General features: G+C 42.2%; 2 protein-coding genes across 2 annotated transcripts in view; one reads left to right on the top strand and one right to left on the bottom strand.

Moving 5' to 3' along the window:
* arhgap5 (Rho GTPase activating protein 5) overlaps positions 1-5,564 on the top strand; it is a 72,174-nt gene extending 66,610 nt beyond the window's left edge. Inside the window, exons 6-7 of the mRNA XM_083998771.1 lie at positions 24-129; positions 1,347-5,564. Coding sequence (XP_083854897.1) covers positions 24-129; positions 1,347-1,665 — 425 coding nt within the window. The 3' untranslated portion in view covers positions 1,666-5,564. The remainder of the gene's footprint in view (positions 1-23; positions 130-1,346) is intronic.
* A 1,394-nt stretch (positions 5,565-6,958) lies between these two features.
* LOC311006135 (nuclear factor 7, brain-like) lies at positions 6,959-8,391 on the bottom strand (the record flags this gene model as incomplete). The annotated part of the gene is made up of 1 exon (XM_083998838.1): positions 6,959-8,391. The coding sequence occupies exon 1, from the start codon at positions 8,357-8,359 to the stop codon at positions 6,959-6,961; it is 1,401 nt and encodes a 466-aa protein (XP_083854964.1). The 5' UTR covers positions 8,360-8,391.
* Positions 8,392-18,482: the final 10,091 nt, after the last annotated feature.

Below are 18,482 nucleotides of genomic sequence, written 5' to 3'. Positions count from 1 at the left end.
GTGTGTGTGTGTTTGTGTATCAGAAATCGTGGACTACATCGAGCGCCTGCAGGTCCTGAGAGAAATCGTGAAGAAGTTTCCTCCGGTCAACTACCAGGTCTTCAAGTACATCATCACACACCTCAACAGGTAAACACACACACACACACACACACACACAAACAGGATACACAGGATACACACGTGTTGTTTATCCGTGTTTGTGAGCCGGAGCAGCAGCTGAACGACTTGACGCTCGGATGCACGAACACCTGTGGTGGCAGTGAACGCATCGCAGCAGGCGGCTTCATTCAGATGTAAAAACTGTCACTGTTACTGCAGTTACAAAAGTAACTAAGTACTTTTACTCGAGTACTGTAGATGAAGCAAAAGTGCTGATGTTTTATGACAAGATAATAAATGTGTCATCATAGGGACCAGCTCGTCATCATGGTGAACCCGTCGGCCAATCAGACGGCTGCTGTCAGTTTTAAACAGATCTCTTAATTTTTCTGCACTAATGATGAAGTCACGGTTCATCAGATAATAACGATGTTTCTGTGTGAAGTGACTCTAATGACTCAGCATCTCTGTGACACGATGAGTCATGGTCTCTAACCACCACAGACTGTCATTTAGTGTCAGGATCTGGTTTGGTAATTAATATTCAGTCTTATATCAAATCTTTCTCTACTTTACTGCAAAAACTCAAAATCTTACCAAGAATATCTGTCTTTTTTTTTAGTCAAAATGTCATTTCTAGTCAAAACAAATCTCATTCTACTTAAAATAAGACTCATCACATAAAAAGTAGCTTGTTTTTAGACACTTTTCACTTATTTCAAGCAGATTTGCACTTAAAATAAGTAGAAAAATCTGATAGTGGAGCAAGTTTTTCTTCCTTATTACCCGCACAAAAAACTTGCTTTCACTTATTTCAAGTGAAAATTTGTTTGAAACAAGTGAAAATGATCTAAAAACAAGTTAATTTTTAGGTGATGAGTCTTATTTTAAGTGGAAAGAGATTAGTTTTGACTAGAAATGAGACATTTTGACAAGAAATAAGACAAATATTCTTGGAAAGATTTTGAGTTTTTGCAGTGTTCTTCTTCCTCTTCTTCTCTTCTTCATAATAATAATAAAGTTGTTGAGGGGAAAAGCATCAGAGTAAAAAGTTCACATTTAATTCCTCCGAGTGAAAGTAAAAGATATAAATAACAAAGTAAAGAACAGAATGACAACATTGTGACTAATCGGAGGCTTAAAGCACTTAAACGCTGTGGTTAACGACCGGTCCCTGAAGGCACCATGGCGCCCTGTTTCTGCAGCAGCTCGTTAACGTGTGTGTGTGTGTGTGTGTGTTTCAGGGTGAGTCAGCACAGCAAGATGACGCTGATGACGGCCGACAACCTGTCCATCTGCTTCTGGCCCACGCTGATGCGTCCCGACTTCGAGAACAAGGACACGCTGTCCACCACCAAGCTGAACCAGGCCGTCATCGAGTCCTTCATCGTGCAGAGCGACTACTTCTTCCACGGCGGCGAGGTGGCGGAGAGCTCCAGCAGCGAGGGCACGCCGCCGCCGCACTGCCACAACATGGTGGAGGCGCTGCTGCCGCTGCAGCTGCCGCCGCCGCTGCAGCCGCAGCAGATCCAGCACGCCCTGCACCCCGACCCGCTCATATAACAGCATATAGAACAGGAGCGGAGCATGCTGGGAAAAAATCAAGTCCGATGGCGGCGGCGGCGGTGGCGGTTTGTACGCCCCGGAGCTCGTCCTTCGATTTTAGAAGAAAAAACAACAAAGACGTGGTTGATCCAGCAGCTGTAGCTGATCTGAGATCTGCTCATCCCGCCGGCCGCCGCGGGTTCATCCTGGATTTAGAGAATTACAATCGGACGCCACTTTTTTTTTAATTTTTTTTTTTTACTTTTTTTGTTTTGTTTTTGTTTTAGTTTTAGTTTTTTTTGGAACTAACTAACACTCAGATCGGAGCCGAGAGCCAACGACCACGAAGAAGCGACTCGATCGACTGGATTTGGCACATAAAGACAAGACAAACACAGGGTCGGACCGACTGCCACTCCACTCCACTCCGGGGATTCTGGGACACATCCGGGGGGCGAATAAAGATTTTACCCTCCTACTTTATATATACCCTGATGGAATAGCACACTGGGCCCCAAACTTGCCCCTGCCCCCCTGCCCCCCTGCCCCTCCTCCCTCTTCCTGCCCCTCCTCCCCCTCCTCCTTCCACTCAAGAGAAAAGGGAAGTTCAAACTACGAGTCCCCGCGACTGCAACTTCAATCTGAACCACCAGTTTGTGACGCAACGACCGACTAATCGACCGACCGACTGTTTCCTGTTTCCTGACTGTTTAGTTTTTGTTCGTGGCCTGAGACGAGTTCACGGAGTCTTCCTGTTCCTGCAGAGGATTCCTGCAAAGATTATTTCTTGTTCTTTTTCTTCTTTGTTTTTGCGGTGCTCTGTCGGAGGCGAGGGATCATCGCACTGTGAGACGCCACACAAACGCAGAAAGATCAGATACTACGGATTACGTTTTGTTTTTTTTGGGGGAGGAAGGAAGGAAGGAGGAGGAAGAGGAAGAAGAGGAGGAGTCTGGTTTTAAGTACTGAAAAAAAAGAAAATCATATAAAAGATCTTAAGCTTTTAGCCACGCCCCCCCTCATAAAGGACAGCACACGCTCGGTTTGTGTCAGTTTCATGTCCGTTGATTGATTGATGTCGGTATCATTTCGACAGATTTCCTTTTTTTAATATTTTTTTGTATCGTCTGATTTCTACCCAGTGTGTGTGTGTGTGTGTGTGTGTGTGTGCGTTTGTGTGCGTGTTTATGTGTGTGTGTGTGTGTGTGTGTGTGTTGCAGCCAGTTTGTACCTGGGATCAGGAGGGAAATGGAAGCTGGGACTGAGAGACTGTGACCTTGACGGACTTGGGACTTTTGTCTCCTCAGAGCCTCTGAACTCTAAATGCAATGACTGATCTGATGTCTGTCGTTGTGAAGCGACGACACGACCCCCGCACCTCCCTCCCCCCTCCTCCCCCTTTACCCCACCCGACCCCCTCGACGACGGCACATGCGCGAGGAAAACCACTCAAATCTGGAAGCGTTGGGGTTCGAGGAGGCGCTTCTTCTTCTCCTTCTCCTTCTTCTCCTTCATTTCTACTTTTTTTTGTTCCGTTGATTTGTTGGAAACGAAGAATTTGCATGTCTCTGTTTTTTGCCACTTAGTGAGGAAAAAAAAAGTGAACTTTAAAGTTTAAAAACAAAACAGAAAAAAAAAACAATAGAAATGAAATGAAATGAAATGAAAACACTTTGAAACTCTAAAGGAGCTTTTGTTCAGATTTGCATCGTTTGTTATTTTGTTTTTTTTTTGGTTTAAGGGGAAAAATTTCCACAGAAAAACTCCAGAGTGGGTTTAAAAGTTTCTGCATTTTTCTTTTCTGTCATGCAAGAAATCAACTCTTAATATCATATTTTTGGTTATATGTTGAATAGTTTCCCTAAATAGAGGAAAGAAGTTATATATAAGTATATATATATATAAATTTATCAGCAGCAGCAGAGGTTGCTGACTTAGTGAAATACCACGGGGTACTGGACTATAACCTGTCAGAAGCTATCATCATATTTCTTTGTGGTTCTGATGGTGTCACTGAAAACCCATCTTTGTTTTCTGACAGTGTGTATGTGTGTGTGAGAGTGTGAGTGTGTGTGAAAGAGAGAGAGGGAGGGAGGGAGGGAGGGAGGGAGGGAGAGAGGGGGTTTGATAACACGTCTTAATTCCTCATTGGCTCGTCGTCGTCCGAGAGAGAGAAACTGGAAAACACACCGATCCCTCATCGCTTTGTTCATCGGTGACTGAACTTCACTTCACACACACACAGACACACACACACACTCCTCTGTCTGTTAGAAATATTCCATCTGCTTCCACCTGCAAAGAAATCCTGTTTTGGAAAAACACCTTCAATAATATCTGCATTCACGTCGTTGAGGTACTTTTTTTTAATGCTAATGCTCATTCACGCACCTGCTCTGAGTTACAGGATCTTTACTCCACCACCACTGAAGCTCTGCTGCTCATTAATAAGGAAAATAAAAACACTAACATAACATAAAAAAATAAAATAAAATAAAAAAACACTAACATTTTAGTCTTTTCACACATTCAGTCCTTCAGCTACAGAGCTGTGAAATAAAACACATTCATATTAACAGCCAGTCGTCAGTATCACTGTCTACTGGGTGTGTTTCTGAGCGCAGTCTCGGTTTGGATGATGAAATAGAGACTGTTTTTATTTTTTATTTTATTTTAGCATAAAGCTGATGGAATATTTCTTGATCCAACATGGACGGAGGAGTTTTGTAGAAAAACAACAGGATTTATGTCTCAGAAGCGTGTTTGTTGTTCATGCACAGTTCCAGCTGCAGGTACTGAAGTAACAGTCTCACAGAGTTATAATAATATTTCTATCACTTCAAAAACACTCCTTTATCCTAATTTGATCTTTTCTTGAATTAATTTGAAGTAATTAATTAATTAATTTCAGAAGCTGCTCTGTTAATAATCCCACACAGACTTCTGGTAACAGGGGTGAGAAGTTCGATTGTGAAGACACAGGAGTGGCACTGATGGACGGCAGCGATGGGGGACGTCGAAGGTTCAGTCCTATTTCAGACGTGTTCATACGATTGATGATGATGATGTTGTGTTCATGTTCGTTCAGTGAGATTTTACTGACCTATAAAAAACTCAGAAAAACACAAATTTTATCTTCCGCTGAAAGAAATCAGTGGAAAAAAACATCAATATTCATAATTAAAGCAAAATATGGTTCTTCTCGCTCATCGCTTTGAAGATTTACTGCATTTTATAAACTTAAAATTTCAATATTTATGATTTGAGGCATTCAATTGGACAAACAACTCCAGAAACTTTTAATTTGTTCAGATTAATTGACAATTTAGACTTGAACTTTTAAGAAGACTAAATAATTTTCTATTTAAATCTTGAGGATACTTTGATAGGGCACTTTGTAGGGGACACGTGGTCTGGAATGGGACGCAGCCGATAAATGAGGTGTGAGTGAGGGAGGAGGAGGGAGTTTAAAGTATTAAGATGAGATAAATATTCAGAATGGAACGAAGCCAAAAGTTTTTTAGCTTTTTTATTTTATTTTAAAGGTTTTACGACGTTGGACTGAGGAGGACGGGGAAGGGGCGCGAACAGCAGGTGGAACAGAGCCAAGAGCTTCCTGATGTACAAGCTCAAGTTTTAGTTGGGGAGGGGGGTGAGGAAGGGGGAGGGATGGGGAGGGAGGGAAGGGGTCAGCAGCTGCTAGATAATAAAAGATTAAGCTGTTTGTCTGTAGTTTTCCATCAATCACTCGTCTTTCTTTCTTCTTTTTTTTATTTTTATCATTTTGTTGATAAGATCTGCTCTCATCCCGTTGCACCGGTGTACAAACCAACTGACTCTTAACGTCATCCGCTGTGTATTATAGTAAATAAAAATGATTTTCAGAAATGAAAAACTCTAAAACAAGGTTCTTTTCTTTTCTCTCCATAATGTTTCCAAATAAAAGTTTCTTTTTTCCAAACATGCTGAGTCGTGTATTTTTTTTGTCTTCCTTCTTCCAACTCTGTATGAGATCCTGTCACCTGTGTTGTATGAAGATTGTCTTAAAGGGATAGTTCACCCAAAATTTAAATTTCACTCATTATCTCCTCCCCCTCATGTGGACTAAGGGCTGGGAGAAGTTTCAGAGTCCTCCGTGGCTTCTCTGAGTTACAGGGGGTCTCGGCGTAGCAGTGCATGTCCATATAACGGTTGCAAATGGATACCGACTGTCTTCGTAACAAAAAGACACACCAAAAAACATCCAAATACCTCCATGCTGCTCGTATGTAATGTCCGTCTTGTATTGAAGCCCCGAAATGCGAAACTGTCCCGAAAAAAATTAAATAAGTCTATAGTTCAAGCTTGTTTTGTAGCAGAAGAGGACGGACCCTGGTTCGTCCAAGTTGGAGCCAGGAACCAGGAAGAGGAGCTTCCGCTACAAACAAGCTTGAAACATAGACTTGTTTAATTTTTTTTGGGACAATTTCACATTTCGGGGCTTCGATACAAGACGGACATTACATACGAGCAGCATGGAGGTATTTGGATGTTTTTTGGTGTGTCTTTTTGTTACGAAGACAATTGGTATCCATTTGCAACCGTCATATGGACATGCAGTGCTACGCCGAGACCCCCTGTAACTCAGAGAAGCCATGGAGGACTCTGAAACTTCTCCCAGCCCTTAGTCCACATGAGGGGGAGTAGATAATGAGTAGAAATTTCAATTTTGGGTGAACTATCCCTTTAAGGTAAAATGAGACTTCATCCATCAGTATTTCTATATGTTAGAAATACAGTATATGCAAAAAGGGGGCTGCCGCTTCACCCGGCTGGTTCTCTGCTAAGGTGCTGGAGGTATCAAAAGTGTCCAAACTGAAGAAAAAGATCTCTGCACACTTGGATCTATGCAATTTCACTTTATTTAGAAATAAAAAAAAAAATATTATAATTAAAATGACATCCAACTAGTTTTAACCCTCCCCCAGTCTGGTGTGTTTCAGCTCCACTGGCCAGCAGCTCTGGCTGACTGTGAGGAAACGTCGCCACCTGGTGTTTGTTAGACTGAACTGCAGGAGAGGACAGTAGGAGCTTCTGGGAATAGCTGCAAAAGAAGGTGTGAGGGAAGAAAAAAAAAAAAAGCAGCTTCACTCTGTCCTGGATTCTGCAGGAGTCCAGAGGCTTTTTACATGTTTGTGTCTAGACATGCAAGTCTAACGTGAACCATTATCAACCAAGTCCAGCGGGTCCAGTCCAACAGAAGAGACAAGTAAAGAGAGAATAACGAGGCAGCAGGAGGACAGGTGCAGTTATATGATCATCTCCTTTATCTCTAACTGCTCTGCTCCACTGTCACTGACACCTTCACTGGTAACAGCTTCTTTGGTAAGTCATCAACAGTCTCAACATATGGAAACATCTTCTCAGAGAACCTGTGTTTGAAGGTGTGTATGTGTGTGTTAGTATCAGGATCAGAGAACGACAGTTTTCCTCTGTTGAAGTCCAGATTCACTCTGATCCTCTGGAGCTTCTTCTGCTCTGGGAGCTCAATGTCTGGACGACGTAATGGTGAACGAGCCGAGTATTCACCCTGGTCACACAATATTCCCCATGATCCATACTCTATGTTGGGTCCCTTCCTCTGCACAGACTCTGATAACACACCCAGTAACCACCATGTGTTGTTTCCAACCTCGACATCCCAGCTGTGAGTCCCTGAGTTAAAACCCTCAAAGCCCAGGACAGAACAGAAAGAATGAATCCTCTCTGGATTGTCAGGAAGCTGCTGTTTGTCTCCTTCTCTCACACTGGTCAGATCTTCAGACAGGATGAGTTCTGGATTAGCAGTATTTGGGTCCAGAACCACAGGACTGTAGGAGACCATGTCCTTCATCTTGTTCCAGATGTTGAAGGTCAGGTTGCCCAGGTGTTTGGCCTGGTCTATCAGAGCTCCTGAGTCCAGCTGTGGATCCTCCAGCAGGGGGCGCTGCTGGACTCTTTCCACTGCAGCCTTGTAGTTGAGCAGGAAGGAGACGTCTTCAGCTCTCAGCTCTTCCTCTGTGGCTCTGACTGTGTGTGAAAGAGCTGCTATCTCTCTGCTCAGAGCCTCCATCTTCTCCTTCATCCTCTGACTCTTCTGCTCCTCTTCCTCCCTCAGTGCAGCCATCCTGGCCTCCTCTTCCTCTTCTAGAAACTGGTGAAGCTTCTTAAACTGCTCCTTAATCTGCCTCTCTGTGTGTCGGGCCTGGACCTTAATGTGTTCTGCTGTTCGACCAAACTTCACTTGAACTTCTTCAAAACACTTTAACTTCTCCTTTAAAGGCTCCAGAGTTTCCTCAAGTTCCTTCTTGAGTTGTGAAGCAGGTTCATCGATGGGTCTGATTCTGTGGTTGGTGTGTTCTTCTGAATCTCTGCAGATGAGACACACTGGCTGCTGATGGTCCAGACAGAAGAGTTTGAGTTTCTCAGAGTGCAGACTGCAGAGAGCCTCTGAAGATCTCTGCTCTCTCTCTAGTAAGAAGCTCTCACACAGGTTCTTCAGTGCCAGGTTAAAAGGTGGTTCTGACCTTGAAGATCTTGTCTTACAAACTGGACACAGTTGATCTTGTTTCCCTCTCCACCAGCTCTTCAGACAGTCTTTACAGAAGCTGTGGCTGCAGGACAGAACAACAGGATCTCTGAAGACCTCCTTACAGACCGGACAGCAGAGATCCTCCTCTGATCTGGAAGCCATTTAGTCTGAGAGTGAAGCTGAAAACACAGCAGACAGGAAGTAGAGTCAGTTATGGCTCCCCTCCCTCCTCTACTGACTTGACTGAAGTTTACTGTGACTCTGAGTCCAGGTTTTAGTCAAACTCACCTTCAGTGTGTGGAGTGTCAGCAGGTTGAAGCAGCAGTGTTGTAGCTGGACTCACTCACAGGAAGTTGTTAGTGTGGTCTGAAGCTGAATCTGATCGTCTCTTCTTCAGTCTTCACCGATGGAGAAACAGATGAATCTGATTGGTTATTATCTTACACTCAAAGCCCAGAGTTTATGAGCAGCATAGATACTGTGTACTGTAGCCCTGGGCTGTGACTCAGGATTTGCTCTCTATTTAGCCTCAGGAGAAAACCTACAGTCAAAGCTCATGGCTGAAAGAATTATGTCATTCCAATTCTATTTCAAGAACAAACAATGGAAATGTATGGTGTATTTTTAAGAAGTCAAATGAGATTTACAAAATACTAATTTAATATAGAGTCATTCCCTCTGTGTGGGTTGTAATCTGAGTTTCTCTGGTCTTTGTTTTGCTTGTTAGAGTAACCCATGTACATGTTCCCAAAAGTGAGTCTGTCCCTGTCAAACCTTTGATCTTCTCTACCTTAAATCACACTGGATCACCTCCATGTGAGACGGTGCAGTAGCTAGCTACAGTTGTGCAAGCTTGCAAAAATACAACAATGTACACAGATGAAGAAGTCAGCAGGAAATGTTTTTTTCCCCATAATTTACACACTCCCGTTAAGTCACAATAATATGCACAGTAGGCCTATGTCACATAATTCTCATTTTCTCTCAGCTCTTATCTCCAAACTCAAAATATTTTCAGCTCAGTAACATCTCACAACTCACTCAAAAAGTGAATTAAACACCATAATTACACAAGTAACACACACTAGATACTTTCAGACATAACTTACACACACTTAATTACCCTCCCCCCGCCCTCGTCATGGATCTATTGGTCCTCTTCCCTACGTCACCACATTCACGCGCATCCCTTAACTGCACACACAGCCATTCATGCCGTTCTCTCTCCTCATTGGATAAAGCTTGTAGGATACAAGGAAGTATAGGCTACAAGAAGTTTTCTCCTCGGCTCAGAGTAGAGCAGAGTGACTGACAGACCAAACACTCTATGCAAGTGATTGCTGTCGGAAGATATAACTATTTAAGACTTATATTAACACAAAAATTCCGCTTACTTCTGCTTTAAAGAAGGGAGTCACCCATTGAGTAACACACATTTCCTTACATTGAAAGCCTTGTCGGAATAGTGGGACATTCGCATGTCGGAATAGTGGTATGTCGGAATGGTGGTATGTTGGTGGGATGTCGGAATGACAGCATGTAACCAAAATAAAAACTTAAAGGGATAGTTCACCCTAGAATGATATTTCGCTCATTATCTACTCACCCTCATGTTGACTAAGGGCTGGAAGAATTTTCAGAGTCCACCGTCCCTTCTCTGAGTTACAGGGGGTCTTGGCATAGCAGTGCATTTCAATGCAACGGTTGCAAAGGGACACCAGAGCTCTTCGTAAAAAAACACACACAAAAAAACATCCAAATACCTCCATGATGCTCGTATGTAATGTCCGTCTTGTGCTGAAGCCCCAAATTGCGTAATTGTCCCGAAAAAAATTAAATAAGTCCACATTCCAAGCATGTTTGTAGCATTAGCTCCTAGTGTCTGTTGCCCGGCTCTTCCGCTGCCAGCGCGCATGCGCAAGGTTCGCACTGAGACCGACTCGCTTCCTTGTTTACCCCGGCGAAGGACTAGAAGCAGTCCGTAATAGCCTGCCTTGCACCGGGACAACACTTTTTCGTGCAATTTTGGCCTCTTAAAACATATTTTAGCCATGTCTGAAGATTTTGATGTCGAGGACGAGCTGCATTTCTTTGCTGAGCCGTATTTGTACGAGCCAGAATGGACAGAGGAGGAACTCAGGCAACAGGACGAAGCAGCATACGGCTGCTGCTGCGGCTGCCATGGCTGCCACAGGTGAACCAGACTCACAGCCAGCTGAATACAGAAGCCGAGCACGGGAAACCTGGTGGTGTACTTGTACTAAATGCAAGCCAATGCCAACAGACGAGGAAAGTCTGTGTTGCGCTGACTGGGAACTTGCGATACCTACACTTGAGAATCTGAACATCTCCTCAGACGAAACTGATGCTCCACCGACACCGTGTATAACCGATCACCAGGAGTTTCCACCATTACTGACCCGTGGTGTTCTCGAGATGATGTTTCACAGTTCTCGAGTCAACTGGAAGAAACGATCGAGGCCCGAAGGACCAAGTGGCCGGCTTTCAGAGCAGTAAGTAATGTAATTCTTTGATAATTGATAATAAAACGTCTTTTTTTCACCACAGCTCCTTGCTCACTACAGTAGCTTGCTAACCTAGGCTAGTGCTACAATCTATTGTCGTTTCATTTATTTTAAATAATGTATTTTCTCATTTTCTTTTACAGACAGTGCAGATTGGTGGCTTATCGGGTGGTGTTGGAATGGGTTCTGAAAGGCCAATTACTAGGCAGAAAAAACAGGAAAGTCTTGCCCTCCTGCATCGTTGGAACCATTCGGGACGCCTATCCCTCCCCCACTGGACTGTATGTGGGATTCAAAGAGCCAGAATTAGCTTTTGAAGAACTTCTTCAATGATCCCCCCACCCCCTCCACACACACACCCCAACATGGATGTCACTAAAATGTTCTTTTTGACACTGTTACATCTTTGAATAATTCATTCAGCACTTTGTTATTTCTTCTGAGAAGTACAGGAAACTTGGTGTTACAGTTTGTGAATAAACCATTATAAATAATTTCACTTTAGTATTTTTTGTGAGAAGTACAGGATACCTGGTGTTGTAGTTTGTGAATAAACAATAAGTTCACTTTAGTATTTTTTTGTGAGAAGTACAGGATACCTGGTGTTGTATTTTGTGAATATAAATAAGTTTGAATAAAACATTTTAAATCAGAATGAACAGCCCTTTTTCCAACTTTATTATGACATTTTTCATAATCAAACATCACAAGAACAAGAGCAAAAAACAGTGGCCCTTCAATCTGTTTTACTTGAGTTTTAGAGTTATTGTTTGGCTGCAATTTTCTGCCCGTAGCAGCCTTTGTGCTGGACAGTTCAGGACAGAGCTACGCTGGTCAACATAAACATTACAATTTCAAGCTAAAGCGACTTTTATGTTTTTCAATCACATCTTGCTTGTCAGGCTTCGTTTTTGAGGCAATATTGGGAGGCAATGGGGGATGTGGTGCATGTGACGTGGGGTCCTTGAATATGACTGATGGCTCCAAGCGTAGCTGAAGAACTTCCTCCACCAGATTTTGTCTAAATTTCTGTGTTGGAGGAACATAGATTTTTTTGGCCACCCATTCCTTAGACTGTTTTGGGAAAACCACATTGAATCTTGGATCCCCTGAAAAGAAAGAAAGCATAAAGTACATTATTCATAAATTATATATCAGACTCAGAATTTGCTCACAACTGACTATGTATGATCTGAACAAAAAAAAGAAAAAGAAAAGTTTGACCTGTGTTACTTCACAAAAACATAATAATTTTCCTCATTTATTATTATTTACTATTTCAGGCATCATACCGGAAGCTGTGGTAGCTTGTTCACGCTGAGCGTTCTCGTTGTGGTCCATTATGGCGAGTTGGGTGCGAGCTTTCATGGAGGAGTAGTGGAAGTGAAGTCTCTTCTCACTGTACTTCAGTAGTGCAGAATGGAACACCTCTAGCTTGCCTAAGAAAACTAATTCAGAATTATTTTTTTTTACTGATCAATAATGTCTAAGGAAAAAGAAATAAAACATAGCAACACTAGCACAGGAAACACAAACCTGTGTGTTTGAATAGAGCCATGTGCCTCAGGTCCTGCATCAAACGTTTGTCAAGAACGAAAGAAGCCAAGGTCTTGAAAGCAGGAGAGTCTTTCTGCAGCCACCTCTTGCGTCTCTGTTCTTCTGGACTGAGGTCGCGGTGCTGGCAAGTCTTCTGTTCTCCATCCTCCTCCCAACGGTGCACGCCGCAGATGTGGTGTAGCAGTGCCTGCCACTTTTTTGTCAAACTCTGCATAAAATGTTTTAAAATAAAAAAAAGTTATTCAATAAATTCAATCACATATAGGGAAAAAGAAACAGAGAGGGAACTTACAGTGACACTAAATTGCCAGCAATGTAAAACCCCAAACCCTAACCTAACAGAATATATTTGATGATACTCACATCTGGGTCACTCCCACAGGTTGCACATGCATACCATAAGTGGTTGCATATGGATTTGATCCAAGGCTGAAGGTCACGGTTATCCTTCCGGTTAGATGCTGTCAATATTTTCTTCATGAGGCCTAGAAACAAACACAGATTTCATTAGATCACTCTGACAAGACACAAATATGAGCATGAATGACTAAAAGCCCAGACCCATTTAATACCTTTCACAACGTGCCATATGTCAAACTCGTGATGAATCTCTTTGTAATCTTCCCGCATTATCTTCCTTATAGATGGTGATCTGTCCGTGGTCACCACCTCCACCTCCACACCACGCTCCAGGAGATAATTCAGCCCTCTTCGAAATCCCACCGACTTCATTGCTACAGAGCTGGATGCCTCAGTCACCTGTTTATTGAAACATAATTACTTAGGCCATTAATTCCTCAGATGAGCAGTTAAAAATATTATAAAGAAGTAGGAAGTTACTTTTTATCTAATTGGGAAACACACAGAAACATTTCTCTTGATGACTATTATAATTACTATAAAATGTATTATAATGTTGTCTTTGTGACTCTGATAAAAGCTTCCTGGACAGGGCGTAGTTTCCAGAAGCCAAAAGGCAAATATTTCTTTTCATTTCACAAGGGAAATAAAAAAATATCTCTTTTTCAATGTAATACTTGCCTGCACTAAATCAAACAGGATTATTTCCTTTGTTTCATCATCCATGAAGCTGTAGGTGTTGTACTTTGCAGAGTAGCCCGGGCTGTAAGATTTAGGGACAGCATAACATTATAAATTTTCAGTATATCTTATTTTAATTTCTAGTGCTAGATATTTGCATTTACACAACTACATTTTAATGATTGAGAGGGTTGATATAATTATTTACCTGTCTGATCTCCCATCTCCAGACACATGCACCCCTGTTTGTGTCTGAAGCAGACGTTCCATGATGGGCCTGGTGTTGCTCTTTGTACTTCATATCAATGGCAGGGATGAGATATGAAGACTGTATTGAATAATATGTTGTTTTCTTTGGCGTTTGGAGGTTGAGCAGTTCAGCCCAATCAGCAATGGTAGTGTATGTAGCACCAGTGAAAAGTGTAGATGCAGAAAGAAGAAGATTATTTTCTGGCATTCCGCGAACATCAGGACAGGAAGTCCAAATTCCACTGTGTCCATTTAGGCAGTCCCATTCGACCCGGACTTGGCTACCGGTGGAGGAGACACGAGGTTCGAGGATCGTCCCTCCACATTGATGGCAGTTTTCAAAAAGCTGCATCAGTCTGGACTGGTTGACAATCCATTTCCTTTCTTTCCAAGTCACCGTTTCCCCGGATTCTTCTGAACTAGGAGTTGAAGTGCCGGTTGAACTAGGAACAAAGCTGTGGTCTCGGGTGCGGGCGGGAGGGACATCTACTGAGGACATGCTGATGTCATGCTCTAAACTGTGCTCCATTCTTTCAGGTTGACCCTGCACTTGTATATCCTTTGTAGGAGTAAATAAAAATGACAGCACTTGTTAATAACAGTGGCTTTGACTAATCGACACAAACTATTATTCATTGATACAAGTTTTATAAAGCCAATTAAGATTCAAAATTTTAATAAGTTGCAATTTAGTGACATAATATCAATGTCTGAAAGGGCTTAGTCAGTAAGGCTTGATATTTTATACAGTAAGTGAGTATGCAGTGGCAAGTACTTACAGTTTCATATGACCAACTTGGTGCAAGGGCATAGTATGTCCCTAATCTTGATGGACGTTTTCGGGCTCCCTGACTTTCTGGACTTTTGAGCGTTAGCTGTAGTATATGCGAGTGAGCTGTCTGATCAGTTAGGTGTCTCTGCTTCATCTTCACTGGCGTTGATTGTAGAGGTGGAGTGAATGATAAATCCTCAACTTCAGTGTCTTCCGCAGCAGGATTAAATGAAGGATCATCTGTACTCTTTTAAAAACACACATAAGATAAGTTAAACTTAATGTCATCAAACAACATAATGGTAAGTGTAATACTTTTATCTCACAGAAAGGCCAGGTCTTTGGTCAGGTCTTTGATCAACTCATAGTACAGGACAAGTATTAGTAATACCTCACACTGAAATCTGTGCAAAAAATACAATTCCTTTTTTATGTTGCAATTGAGTTGCATGTGATAATGTGAGAGTACTTACAGTTTGAAACGACCATGTTGGGGGAAGGGCTATGTAGGTCCTTGATGTTGTCTTGTCTGCAGCTTGGGGACTTGTGAGCAACACAAGTAACCCTTCATGATACTTCTGAGTATGACCAGGAGACCAGGAGGTCTCTATGTCTTGGGTCTCTGTTGCAGCAGGAACGTGTGGGGCGCTGCTGGCCTGTCCCTCCTGGAAACATTTACATTGGTTTCAGTGGCAATTATGTTTCTGGTTATTTCTTTTACTAGCAATCAGTCAAGCACAGCCTTAGTCAGTGGGTCAGTGGGTTCAGAAAATATTTTTCTCCTTTGCCAGATCTATGTGTTTTAGAACATGGTTACCCATAAAAAGGCAAAGGTTTTGTCTCAACTTTAGTCTGCCCCAACCCCCCCCCCCCCCCCCCCCCCACCCGGCCGTCAAAGCTTCGATTATCAAAATATGATAATCGGGTCAGCCCTATTGTGTACACTAATGACGTTTATTGCACAGAACATACAACTTCAGGTTGCTCTGAAGCCACTTTCTAAGTTTGCACTGGTAGGTAGTAGTAGCACCGTGCTAGTTCAGAAGTAGCTTGTTTAGCCATAGCAGCATAATGTATATAGCTTGTAAAAACGTAAAGTTGTTGTACACACCTCTGGTAGCGTTGTGTTCGGAACAGCGGTTGATTTCAAACACATCCGTCCTATTGGGTTTCTTCGTAAATCATCTGGTGAAAAATGTTCACTACAAACACGGTGGTGTTTGAGTACTTGCAATGGAAGGTCAGGGTCCATGCGAAGCGCCAATAGCCACAGTTGGAGTTTATATGGGTCTTGCAATGGCAGCCGGTGGAAAGATGTATTCCCGGTTCTCCACTTCAGAAGCTTTTCTTGGTTGAAGCATCCAGGGTAGGAACAGACGAGAACCATTTTGGATGGCAAAAAAGAAATGCCGGTGTAAGGCAGGCTACTCTTCTCCTCCTCCTTCTTTTTCCTCTCCTTCTTCTTTTTCTTCTTCTTCCAAAGACGGTTTATAAACCTTCTTCTTCTTCTTCTTCTTCTTCTTCTTCTTCTTCTTCTTCTTCTTCTTCTTCTTCTTCTTCTTCTTCTTCTTGTCTCGTTTCACGGCGGTTCTGGTCCTTCGGTAACAGACACTAGGAGCTAATGCTACAAACATGCTTGGAATGTGGACTTATTTAATTTTTTTCGGGACAATTACGCAATTTGGGGCTTCAGCACAAGACGGACATTACATACAAGCATCATGGAGGTATTTGGATGTTTTTTTGTGTGTGTTTTTTTACGAAGAGCTCTGGTGTCCCTTTGCAACCGTTGCATTGAAATGCACTGCTATGCCAAGACCCCCTGTAACTCAGAGAAGGGACGGTGGACTCTGAAAATTCTTCCAGCCCTTAGTCAACATGAGGGTGAGTAGATAATGAGCGAAATATCATTCTAGGGTGAACTATCCCTTTAAAGTATTTTAGCCTCTTTTTCAACCGTATAACTGTTTTTTTGTTGTTGTTTAAAAAAACAACAACATTTTATTCAATCCCAGTTAAATGGTAGGCTATTTATGAATCTATTTATCTTTTCACCTCAAAGACTTTTAAAAATACTTTACCTTTGCAGACCATGGATCGCTTGCCCTTGTACCAGATCGATCTGATACAAGTTCCCACTAGTATAGGTCCGAAAAACACAGGTTACGGGTTGCCTGGAACACACCATAACACACACACGCAAGGTCAGTCACAATGCAAGTCGTTATCATGTTTCACTACTGGTGTCAGGCTGATGAGAACCAATCAGGAGAAGCTGTGGGTGTCCGCTGTTCCAGAGTCAGACAACAACACATGGAAAAGCAGTTATCTTTCGTGCTATCAAGCTTTGGAATAACTGCCCCCTCCATTATACGGCAATCTAACAGCAAGTCCTCATTCAAATACCATCTAAGAATGCACTATTTAACAACTGACCAATAATCCAGTCTTATCCCTGTTTTGTTCCTGTTAATGAATGATTGATAGGCTATTAAGACTACTGTTTAAATGTAATCAAATGTAAGGTGTAAAATGTATGATTTCACAGCACCTGTTGTTAGTATTACTGCAAACATGACGTATTAAGATGTCTATTTGACTGATGTGATATTGAAAATATGATCTGTTTTTTCTCTTTTCGATGTAGCCTAAGGTTCTTCGGACCCCAGGAAGACTAGCTTGTGCCATTGGCATCAGCTAATGGATCCTTTTAAAGGTGCACAGAAATGGCCGTTTGTCCTGTTTGTCGCGCCGAGTTGTCACGAGCTGCAACACGAGTTTACCCGAGTAAGGAAAACGAATTTGATTGGTCATTATCGAGCAGGCGGGATATTCAAAGCTTGGGGCGAGCCCGAGCTCCGTGTGTGTGTGTTGTCTCAGACGTTTGAATGACGGATTACGGATCCAATATCAGTGGCTGGTGAATCCTGTACAGGCTGACGTATCTGTGCGCCTGCACTATCCAATGCGAAAAAAAAAAATACACACTTTCATCGCAGATTTACTCAAAAATAGAATTTTGCACAAAGTTTGGCTTACATTGTCTGATAGATGAGTTATTACACTAATTTTATGACCCAGAGTGGGCTTAAATTCAATTTTCTTTTCTGTACACCTTTAACAGGGTTCCTACAGCTTAAGCCAAGTTAAATTTAAGACTTTTTAAGACTTTTTTAAAGCCAAAATGAAATTTAAGACAGACTTCATAATAAACACAAATGCAGAAAAAAGAAAGAAAAACACCACATAAATTAGGCTACATAGGGACAATTTTACCCACTTTCCTATGTGATCCATGGTAAAGTGACTGCTACATGAACATTGGATTGTGTCTTTTTCCAGCTGTCCTTTCAAAATAAATGCATAAAAAGTCTGAAAAAAAAAAAAAAAAAAACACTGACTCGGGAGCTGGAGGCAGTGAGAAATTTAGCGTTGACGGCCGCCACTACCTTCTCTATGTCGTAATGTTACCAATTATTTTGAGATTTGAGACTAATTACAACCATAAAATACCACCTACCATGTGTTAACATTTTTAAGACTTTTGAAAAATTGATTTTAATGCCAATTAAGGCCTTGTTTTTAGATTAATGAATTCAATGCCTATTAAGACTTTTTAAGGATCCGTAAGAACCCTGTTTAAATACATAAATAAAGAAACAGCGATCCCCTGAGCTGTAAGAGGCTCAAAAAACTCCAGTGACTACCAAAGCTGATAAATGTCCCATCTGAACCTTTTACAGTCTATGGCTCAGATGTGGAGCGACGCCGCCATCTTTACGCTGTGCTCCTCCGTGCTCTACTACAGACCGTCATGTCGCGCGCTTCCCGCCGCCCGTTGATTCAAACGTCTGGAGTATTTTAAAATCCGACCGTTGCAACCGTTAGTTCTCTAGCTGGGGGACTGACCGGGTCACCGTCCAGATTACAATGTTTGCGTCGCGTCACACACACAAAAATCAAGACATTTGACGTACGAGTGTTGGGATGGTCAACAGGATTTACAGCGGGAAGAGGATTTTCCCAAACTCTCAAATGCAGTTTTTGGACGGTGAGTGACTGTTTAACAGTTAAACGACATGTAACGTTACATCCAGCGGTTAACTTGAATGTGAATCTTGTTGTTAGCCGTGCTAGTAGC

The sequence above is a fragment of the Trachurus trachurus genome (assembly GCF_905171665.1).
Source record: "Trachurus trachurus genome assembly, chromosome: 22".
Taxonomy (NCBI): Eukaryota; Metazoa; Chordata; class Actinopteri; order Carangiformes; family Carangidae; genus Trachurus; species Trachurus trachurus.
Note: the sequence above shows the minus strand (reverse complement) of the source record. Positions and strands in the feature narration are given on the sequence as shown.